Source organism: Oncorhynchus clarkii, chromosome 31 (assembly GCF_045791955.1).
Source record: "Oncorhynchus clarkii lewisi isolate Uvic-CL-2024 chromosome 31, UVic_Ocla_1.0, whole genome shotgun sequence".
Taxonomy (NCBI): domain Eukaryota; kingdom Metazoa; phylum Chordata; class Actinopteri; order Salmoniformes; family Salmonidae; genus Oncorhynchus; species Oncorhynchus clarkii.
In genome coordinates this window covers 3,797,745-3,810,013 of record NC_092177.1, presented here as the reverse complement: position 1 = coordinate 3,810,013, position 12,269 = coordinate 3,797,745, and the positions used below count along the sequence as shown (strand labels likewise).

At 42.2% G+C, this 12,269-nt stretch overlaps 1 protein-coding gene across 5 annotated transcripts in view; it reads left to right on the top strand.

The window, feature by feature from the left end:
* LOC139390417 (PDZ and LIM domain protein 7-like) overlaps nt 1-12,269 on the top strand; it is a 121,114-nt gene that overhangs the window by 64,613 nt on the left and 44,232 nt on the right. For all 5 annotated transcript variants that reach the window (XR_011629506.1, XR_011629505.1, XR_011629507.1 and 2 more), the window contains exon 4: nt 9,572-9,599. Coding sequence is in view for 1 of the 5 variants with exons in the window: in XM_071137532.1 (XP_070993633.1) it covers nt 9,572-9,599 (28 nt within the window). In the remaining 4 variants the exon portion in view is untranslated. The remainder of the gene's footprint in view (nt 1-9,571; nt 9,600-12,269) is intronic.

Below are 12,269 nucleotides of genomic sequence, written 5' to 3'. Positions count from 1 at the left end.
GGTGTGTGCCTTTCCAAGTCACGTTCAATCAATTGATTTTACCACAGCTGGACTCCAATCAAGTTGTAGAAACATCTCAAGGATGATCAATGGAAACAGGATGCACCTGAGCTCAATTTCAAGTCTCATAGTAAAGGGTCTGAATTCTTATGTAAATAAGGTATTTATGTTTTTTTATTTTCAATACATTTGCAAACATTTATAAAACCTGTGTTCGCGTTGTCATTATGGGGTATTGTGTGTAGATTGAGGATGTTTATTTATTTAATCAATTTTAGAATAAGACTCTAACATAACAAACACAATGTGGAAAGAGTCAAGGGGTCTGAATACTTTCCCAATGTGCTGTAGGTATTCCTCCCATCTAGGGTGGAGTGCAATTGAGATTGCGTCGTAGTGCACTATATAGGGTGTCATTTGGGACGATTTAGGTTCTAGGCTACATCAGCAAGTGGAATATTTAACTGGGATAGTGACAGAGGACTAGACTGATCCCAGATCGGTCTGTGTTGCCATGCCAACTCCTGACCGTGGGGAATTAACAGGACAGCACAGACAGATCCGTGACCAGGCTAGCAGAAGACAGTAATGTTAAAGGATAGGGACAGAGGCCTCAGTGTTGGGAAGTAATAATGAGGTACATGTGGCCTCAGTGTTGGGAAGTAATAATGAGGTACATGGGGCCTCTGTTGGGAAGTAATAATGAGGTACATGTGGCCTCAGTGTTGGGAAGTAATAATGAGGTACATGGGGCCTCAGTGTTAGGAAGTCATAATGAGGTACATGGGGCCTCAGTGTTGGGAAGTAATAATGAGGTACATGGGGCCTCAGTGTTAGGAAGTCATAATGAGGTACATGGGGCCTCAGTGTTAGGAAGTAATAATGAGGTACATAGGGCCTCAGTGTTAGGAGGTACATACAGTGCCTTGCGAAAGTATTCGGCCCCCTTGAACTTTGCGACCTTTTGCCACATTTCAGGCTTCAAACATAAAGATATAAAACTGTATTTTTTAGTGAAGAATCAACAACAAGTGGGACACAATCATGAAGTGGAACGACATTTATTGGATATTTCAAACTTTTTTAACAAATCAAAAACTGAAAAATTGGGCGTGCAAAATTATTCAGCCCATTTACTTTCAGTGCAGCAAACTCTCTCCAGAAGTTCAGTGAGGATCTCTGAATGATCCAATGTTGACCTAAATTACTAATGATGATAAATACAATCCACCTGTGTGTAATCAAGTCTCCGTATAAATGCACCTGCACTGTGATAGTCTCAGAGGTCCGTTAAAAGCGCAGAGAGCATCATGAAGAACAAGGAACACACCAGGCAGGTCCGAGATACTGTTGTGAAGAAGTTTAAAGCCGGATTTGGATACAAAAAGATTTCCCAAGCTTTAAACATCCCAAGGAGCACTGTGCAAGCGATAATATTGAAATGGAAGGAGTATCAGACCACTGCAAATCTACCAAGACCTGGCCGTCCCTCTAAACTTTCAGCTCATACAAGGAGAAGACTGATCAGAGATGCAGCAAAGAGGCCCATGATCACTCTGGATGAACTGCAGAGATCTACAGCTGAGGTGGGAGACTCTGTCCATAGGACAGCAATCAGTCGTATATTGTACAAATCTGGCCTTTATGGAAGAGTGGCAAGAAGAAAGCCATTTCTTAAAGATATCCATAAAAAGTGTTGTTTAAAGTTTGCCACAAGCCACCTGGGAGACACACCAAACATGTGGAAGAAGGTGCTCTGGTCAGATGAAACCAAAATTGAATTTTTTGGCAACAATGCAAAACGTTATGTTTGGCGTAAAAGCAACACAGCTCATCACCCTGAACACACCATCCCCACTGTCAAACATGGTGGTGGCAGCATCATGGTTTGGGCCTGCATTTCTTCAGCAGGGACAGGGAAGATGGTTAAAATTGATGGGAAGATGGATGGAGCCAAATACAGGACCATTCTGGAAGAAAACCTGATGGAGTCTGCAAAAGACCTGAGACTGGGACGGAGATTTGTCTTCCAACAAGACAATTATCCAAAACATAAAGCAAAATCTACAATGGAATGGTTCAAAAATAAACATATCCAGGTGTTAGAATGGCCAAGTCAAAGTCCAGACCTGAATCCAATCGAGAATCTGTGGAAAGAACTGAAAACTGCTGTTCACAAATGCTCTCCATCCAACCTCACTGAGCTCGAGCTGTTTTGCAAGGAGGAATGGGAAAAAATGTCAGTCTCTCGATGTGCAAAACTGATAGAGACATACCCCAAGCGACTTACAGCTGTAATCGCAGCAAAAGGTGGCGCTACAAAGTATTAACTTAAGGGGGTCGAATAATTTTGCACGCCCAATTTTTCAGTTTTTGATTTGTTAAAAAAGTTTGAAATATCCAATAAATGTCGTTCCACTTCATGATTGTGTCCCACTTGTTGTTGATTCTTCACAAAAAAATACAGTTTTATATCTTTATGTTTGAAGCCTGAAATGTGGCAAAAGGTCGCAAAGTTCAAGGGGGCCGAATACTTTCGCAAGGCACTGTAGGGCCTCAGTGTTAGGAAGTCATAATGAGGTACATGGGGCCTCAGTGTTGAAGTAATAATGAGGTACATGGGGCCTCAGTGTTGGGAAGTCATAATGAGGTACATGGGGCCTCAGTGTTAGGATGTCATAATGAGGTACATAGGGCCTCAGTGTTAAGAAGTAATAATGAGGTACATGGGGCCTCAGTGTTAAGAAGTAATAATGAGGTACATGGGGCCTCAGTGTTAAGAAGTAATAATGAGGTACATGGGGCCTCAGTGTTGGGAAGTAATAATGATGTACATGGGGCCTCAGTGTTGGGAAGTAATAATGAGGTACATGGGGCCTCAGTGTTGGGAAGTAGTAATGAGGTACATGGGGCCTCAGTGTTGGGAAGTAATAATGAGGTACATGGGGCGTCAGTGTTGGGAAGTAATAATGAGGTACATGGGGCCTCAGTGTTGGGAAGTAATAATGAGGTACATGGGGCCTCAGTGTTAGGAAGTAATAATGAGGTACATGGGGCCTCAGTGTTAGGAAGTAATAATGAGGTACATGGGGCCTCAGTGTTAGGAAGTAATAATGAGGTACATGGGGCCTCAGTGTTGGGAAGTAATAATGAGGTACATGGGGCCTCAGTGTTAGGAAGTAATAATGAGGTACATGGGGCCTCAGTGTTGGGAAGTAATAATGAGGTACATGGGGCCTCAGTGTTGGGAAGTAATAATGAGGTACATGGGGCCTCAGTGTTAGGAAGTAATAATGAGGTACATGGGGCCTCAGTGTTAGGAAGTAATAATGAGGTACATGGGGCCTCAGTGTTGGGAAGTAATAATGAGGTACATGGGGCGTCAGTGTTGGGAAGTAATAATGAGGTACATGGGGCCTCAGTGTTGGGAAGTAATAATGAGGTACATGGGGCCTCAGTGTTAGGAAGTAGTAATGAGGTACATGGGGCCTCAGTGTTAGGAAGTAATAATGAGGTACATGGGGCCTCAGTGTTAGGAAGTAATAATGAGGTACATGGGGCCTCAGTGTTGGGAAGTAATAATGAGGTACATGGGGCCTCAGTGTTAGGAAGTAATAATGAGGTACATGGGGCCTCAGTGTTAGGAAGTAATAATGAGGTACATGGGGCCTCAGTGTTGGGAAGTAATAATGAGGTACATGGGGCCTCAGTGTTGGGAAGTAATAATGAGGTACATGGGGCCTCAGTGTTGGGAAGTAATAATGAGGTACATGGGGCCTCAGTGTTAGGAAGTAATAATGAGGTACATGGGGCCTCAGTGTTAGGAAGTAATAATGAGGTACATGGGGCCTCAGTGTTAGGAAGTAATAATGAGGTACATGGGGCCTCAGTGTTAGGAAGTCATAATGAGGTACATGGGGCCTCAGTGTTGGGAAGTCATAATGAGGTACATGGGGCCTCAGTGTTAGGAAGTCATAATGAGGTACATGGGGCCTCAGTGTTAGGAAGTCATAATGAGGTACATGGGGCCTCAGTGTTGGGAAGTAATAATGAGGTACATGGGGCCTCAGTGTTGGGAAGTAATAATGAGGTACATGGGGCCTCAGTGTTAGGACGTAATACTGTTGGTTCACCTTATAATATTTAGGATACCATTATTCTAACCTTTTTGATAGTTTGGATTAGTCCATATTTAAAGAAAAATTTATTGAGACAAATATGAATTTGTTTGTGATGGATTTTAAGACATTGGAAAGCCGGATTTGACTATGGTAACTAAGCGTATATGACAACATTTACTCTGCATCAAGCGGCTTCTTCAAAACTAACCATGTTATAATAAAAACAAACTATACACCACACTGACTGTCTGGTATATACTATACACCACACTGACTGTCTGGTATATACTGTATATACTATACACCACACTGACTGTCTGGTATATACTGTATATACTATACACCACACTGACTGTCTGGTATATACTGTATATACTATACACCACACTGACTGTCTGGTATATACTGTATATACTATACACCACACTGACTGTCTGGTATATACTGTATATACTATACACCACACTGACTGTCTGGTATATACTGTACATACTATACACCACACTGACTGTCTGGTATATACTGTACATACTATACACCACACTGACTGTCTGGTATATACTATACACCACACTGACTGTCTGGTATATACTGTACACCACACTGACTGTCTGGTATATACTATACATACTATACACCACACTGACTGTCTGGTATATACTATACACCACACTGACTGTCTGGTATATACTATACATACTATACACCACACTGACTGTCTGGTATATACTATACACCACACTGACTGTCTGGTATATACTGTATATACTATACACCACACTGACTGTCTGGTATATACTATACATACTATACACCACACTGACTGTCTGGTATATACTATACATACTATACACCACACTGACTGTCTGGTATATACTATACATACTATACACCACACTGACTGTCTGGTATATACTGTACACCACACTGACTGTCTGGTATATACTGTACACCACACTGACTGTCTGGTATATACTATACACCACACTGACTGTCTGGTATATACTGTACATACTATACACCACACTGACTGTCTGGTACATACTATACACCACACTGACTGTCTGGTATATACTGTACACCACACTGACTGTCTGGTATATACTATACATACTATACACCACACTGACTGTCTGGTATATACTATACATACTATACACCACACTGACTGTCTGGTATATACTATACATACTATACACCACACTGACTGTCTGGTATATACTATACATACTATACACCACACTAACTGTCTGGTACATACTATACACCACACTGACTGTCTGGTATATACTGTACATACTATACACCACACTGACTGTCTGGTATATACTATACACCACACTGACTGTCTGGTATATACTGTATATACTATACACCACACTGACTGTCTGGTATATACTGTATATACTATACACCACACTGACTGTCTGGTATATACTATACATACTATACACCACACTGACTGTCTGGTATATACTATATATACTATACACCACACTGACTGTCTGGTATATACTATACACCACACTGACTGTCTGGTATATACTGTATATACTATACACCACACTGACTGTCTGGTATATACTGTATATACTATACACCACACTGACTGTCTGGTATATACTGTACATACTATACACCACACTGACTGTCTGGTATATACTGTACATACTATACACCACACTGACTGTCTGGTATATACTATACACCACACTGACTGTCTGGTATATACTGTACATACTATACACCACACTGACTGTCTGGTATATACTGTACATACTATACACCACACTGACTGTCTGGTATATACTGTACATACTATACACCACACTGACTGTCTGGTATATACTATACATACTATACACCACACTGACTGTCTGGTATATACTATACATACTATACACCACACTGACTGTCTGGTATATACTATACACCACACTGACTGTCTGGTATATACTATACATACTATACACCACACTGACTGTCTGGTATATACTATACACCACACTGACTGTCTGGTATATACTGTATATACTATACACCACACTGACTGTCTGGTATATACTATACATACTATACACCACACTGACTGTCTGGTATATACTATACATACTATACACCACACTGACTGTCTGGTATATACTATACATACTATACACCACACTGACTGTCTGGTATATACTGTACACCACACTGACTGTCTGGTATATACTGTACACCACACTGACTGTCTGGTATATACTATACACCACACTGACTGTCTGGTATATACTGTACATACTATACACCACACTGACTGTCTGGTACATACTATACACCACACTGACTGTCTGGTATATACTGTACACCACACTGACTGTCTGGTATATACTATACATACTATACACCACACTGACTGTCTGGTATATACTATACATACTATACACCACACTGACTGTCTGGTATATACTATACATACTATACACCACACTGACTGTCTGGTATATACTATACATACTATACACCACACTAACTGTCTGGTACATACTATACACCACACTGACTGTCTGGTATATACTGTACATACTATACACCACACTGACTGTCTGGTATATACTATACACCACACTGACTGTCTGGTATATACTGTATATACTATACACCACACTGACTGTCTGGTATATACTGTATATACTATACACCACACTGACTGTCTGGTATATACTATACATACTATACACCACACTGACTGTCTGGTATATACTATATATACTATACACCACACTGACTGTCTGGTATATACTATACACCACACTGACTGTCTGGTATATACTGTATATACTATACACCACACTGACTGTCTGGTATATACTGTATATACTATACACCACACTGACTGTCTGGTATATACTGTACATACTATACACCACACTGACTGTCTGGTATATACTGTACATACTATACACCACACTGACTGTCTGGTATATACTATACACCACACTGACTGTCTGGTATATACTGTACATACTATACACCACACTGACTGTCTGGTATATACTGTACATACTATACACCACACTGACTGTCTGGTATATACTGTACATACTATACACCACACTGACTGTCTGGTATATACTATACATACTATACACCACACTGACTGTCTGGTATATACTATACATACTATACACCACACTGACTGTCTGGTATATACTGTACACCACACTGACTGTCTGGTATATACTGTACACCACACTGACTGTCTGGTATATACTATACACCACACTGACTGTCTGGTATATACTGTACATACTATACACCACACTGACTGTCTGGTATATACTGTACATACTATACACCACACTGACTGTCTGGTATATACTGTACATACTATACACCACACTGACTGTCTGGTATATACTATACATACTATACACCACACTGACTGTCTGGTATATACTATACATACTATACACCACACTGACTGTCTGGTATATACTGTACACCACACTGACTGTCTGGTATATACTGTACACCACACTGACTGTCTGGTATATACTATACACCACACTGACTGTCTGGTATATACTGTACATACTATACACCACACTGACTGTCTGGTACATACTATACACCACACTGACTGTCTGGTATATACTGTACACCACACTGACTGTCTGGTATATACTATACATACTATACACCACACTGACTGTCTGGTATATACTATACATACTATACACCACACTGACTGTCTGGTATATACTATACATACTATACACCACACTGACTGTCTGGTATATACTATACATACTATACACCACACTGACTGTCTGGTACATACTATACACCACACTGACTGTCTGGTATATACTGTACATACTATACACCACACTGACTGTCTGGTATATACTATACACCACACTGACTGTCTGGTATATACTGTATATACTATACACCACACTGACTGTCTGGTATATACTGTATATACTATACACCACACTGACTGTCTGGTATATACTATACATACTATACACCACACTGACTGTCTGGTATATACTATATATACTATACACCACACTGACTGTCTGGTATATACTATACACCACACTGACTGTCTGGTATATACTGTATATACTATACACCACACTGACTGTCTGGTATATACTGTATATACTATACACCACACTGACTGTCTGGTATATACTGTACATACTATACACCACACTGACTGTCTGGTATATACTATACACCACACTGACTGTCTGGTATATACTGTACATACTATACACCACACTGACTGTCTGGTATATACTGTACATACTATACACCACACTGACTGTCTGGTATATACTGTACATACTATACACCACACTGACTGTCTGGTATATACTATACACCACACTGACTGTCTGGTATATACTGTACATACTATACACCACACTGACTGTCTGGTATATACTGGTATATACTGTACATACTATACACCACACTAGTGTTGTCTACAGGCACTCAATCGAGATTACCTGAAATATTATAGAAGATGATTAACAAACATGGACATGGACGTAGCAATATCAGAAGCAATAGATATGAAATAGTCAAGTGGGTTTAAAAGCTCAGAGAGCGAGGAGGGGAGGGGGGGGGGGGGGTGGACTGCTGGTGCCTGTAGACAACACTACAAGAAACATACAAGGTCAGTCTCTAACTATCCTCTTGCACCTGTTGCGCACAGCGGCTGTTTTAATTACGTGTCTTGTTAATTTGTTAGCACTGATGAAGGCATGAGGCAGAAACATATTGCTGTTAGATTTTATTTTTTACATTTTATTAGCTCGACTTTCACTGGTTGTATTCTGTTGAACATGGATTAACATTATATAATTAACTTTATATAATTTAATAACTCAGCGTTATTTGGTGCATCTTGCATTGTTATTTGGTGCATCTTGCATCTTTGGTGCCTCCTTGAGTAATTCTTCTTCATGGGTTTTGAGTATGTAGTTTTGGAACTCGACATATGTTTTCTCTCCCGACGCACCGGCCGCCTTTCATTCTAGCCTGATGCGCTAACCCTCATACTGGCTTTCCACCTGTCTGACAAAACGGCACATTTTAGAGTGGCATTTTCTTGTCCCCCAGCACAAGGTGCACCTGTGTAATGACCATGCTGTTTAATCAGATTCTTGATAATCCATCCACCTGACCAGGTGTGGCATATCTTGGCAAAGGAGAAATGCTCACTAACAGGGATGGTAAAACAATTTGTTCACAACATTTGAAAGAAATAAGCTTTTTTTTGGGCATATGGAACATTTCTGTGTTATTTTATTTCAGCTCATGAAACCTGCGACCAACACTTTACATGTTGCGGTTTTATATATTCTTTGTTCAGTATAAATGAAGGTTTTATAGGATCTACTACTGTGACTTTCTAACACTTTCTAACATTTTCCAACATTTTCTTTCAGAGCTTTCCATGCGGGTGGCGATCAGAAGGTAAGAGTGTCTGTTCTGCATCCCAAACACCACCCTTATTCCCTGTATAGTGCACTACTCTATCAGGGCTGGATCCCAAACACCACCCTTATTCCCTGTATAGTGCACTACTCTATCAGGACTGCATCCCAAACACCACCCTTATTCCCTGTATAGTGCACTACTCTATCAGGGCTGCATCCCAAACACCACCCTTATTCCCTGTATAGTGCACTACTCTATCAGGGCTCGGGCCAAAAGTAGTAATCTACACATGGAAAATGGTTTCATTTAATGTCTATGTTGTCTTAACCTCACACCTCCTGAAACACTGTGATGCTTCTGCAATGTGAATCAACAGATCCCTCTCTTCACTAGGCAGTAAAGAAACAGCCCTGTCTGGTCTTCACTAGGCAGTAAAGAAACAGTCCTGTCTGGTCTTCACTAGGCAGTAAAGAAACTGTCCTGTCTGGTCTTCACTAGGCAGTAAAGAAACAGTCCTGTCTGGTCTTCACTAGGCAGTAAAGAAACAGTCCTGTCTGGTCTTCACTAGGCAGTAAAGAAACAGTCCTGTCTGGTCTTCACTAGGCAGTAAAGAAACAGCCCTGTCTGGTCTTCACTAGGCAGTAAAGAAACAGCCCTGTCTGGTCTTCACTAGGCAGTAAAGAAACTGCCCTGTCTGGTCTTCACTAGGCAGTAAAGAAACAGTCCTGTCTGGTCTTCACTAGGCAGTAAAGAAACAGTCCTGTCTGATCTTCACTAGGCAGTAAAGAAACAGCCCTGTCTGGTCTTCACTAGGCAGTAAAGAAACAGTCCTGTCTGGTCTTCACTAGGCAGTAAAGAAACAGTCCTGTCTGGTCTTCACTAGGCAGTAAAGAAACAGTCCTGTCTGGTCTTCACTAGGCAGTAAAGAAACAGTCCTGTCTGGTCTTCACTAGGCAGTAAAGAAACAGCCCTGTCTGGTCTTCACTAGGCAGTAAAGAAACAGTCCTGTCTGGTCTTCACTAGGCAGTAAAGAAACAGTCCTGTCTGGTCTTCACTAGGCAGTAAAGAAACAGCCCTGTCTGGTCTTCACTAGGCAGTAAAGAAACAGCCCTGTCTGGTCTTCACTAGGCAGTAAAGAAACTGCCCTGTCTGGTCTTCACTAGGCAGTAAAGAAACAGTCCTGTCTGGTCTTCACTAGGCAGTAAAGAAACAGTCCTGTCTGATCTTCACTAGGCAGTAAAGAAACAGCCCTGTCTGGTCTTCACTAGGCAGTAAAGAAACAGTCCTGTCTGGTCTTCACTAGGCAGTAAAGAAACAGTCCTGTCTGGTCTTCACTAGGCAGTAAAGAAACAGTCCTGTTGCCCCCTTCAGGCTGTTAATATTGCATTGTGGTGTCGGATGAGAGGGAATCACTTTGTTTGTCTTCTAATGGCCTCTCTTAACGACATACCACCATCTCCTCCTCCTCCTACCACCACCTCCTCCTCCTACCGTCTCCTACCTCCTCCTCCTACCGCCTCCTCCTCCTCCACCATCTCCTCCTCCACCATCTCCTCCTCCTCCTCCTCCTACCGCCTCCTCCTCCACCTCCTCCTCCTCCTACACCATCTCCTCCTCCTCCTACACCATCTCCACCACCTCCTCCACCATCTCCAACATCTCCACCACCATCTCCACCACCACCTCCACCTCCATCTCCACCACCACCTCCACCTCCATCTCCACCACCTCCTCCACCATCTCCACCACCTCCTCCACCATCTCAACCTCCTCTTCCACCATCTCCTCCTACCTCCTCCTCCTACCGCCTCCTCCTCCTCCTCCTACACCATCTCCTCCTCCTCCTACCTCCTCCCCTACCGCCTCCTCCTCCTCCACCATCTCCACCACCTCCTCCACCATCTCCACCACCTCCTCCACCATCTCCACCTCCTCCTCCACCATCTCCTCCTACCATCTCCTCCTCCACCACCACCTCCACCACCACCACCACCACCTCACAGTTAAATGAACTCCATCATAGTGATTCAATCCCCCATCAGGCTGTCTGCTGGCTCGCAGCACACATTGCATAAGCATCAGACAGGAGTTTGATGTGTTGAATGAAATGATTATAGTATTAGTTAAACAGACGTGTGTGTGGCCCTAAAGAGCTTTGCACAATCCCAGACTCAAGAATATGTGAAAGGCAACAAACTTTCATTTCGACCCAATTCATTCATTATCGTGCAGAGTTCATAGTTCGAGCCCTAGTATATAAATGCCTGTATTATTTGAATTGAGGACCGTACAAGTAAAAGTGGGTGTCCCAGTCTCTCTGACACTAAAGAGACATCCCAGCTGAAGAAAACACTGTACAACTCAAAACGTTCAGTGAACATTTTGGAATCTATTTAAGTGTGTTAAGTGTCATAGCCAAGCTGACAGAGACAGAGGAAGATCCTAGCTAAGCTAACAGAGACAGAGGAAGATCCTAGCTAAGCTGACAGAGACAGAGGACGATCCTAGCCAAGCTGACAGAGACGGAGGACGATCCTAGCCAAGCTGACAGAGACGGAGGACGATCCTAGCCAAGCTGACAGAGACGGAGGACGATCCTAGCCAAGCTGACAGAGACGGAGGAAGATCCTAGCCAAGCTGACAGAGACAGAGGACGATCCTAGCTAAGCTGACAGAGGAAGATCATAGCCAAGCTGACAGAGACGG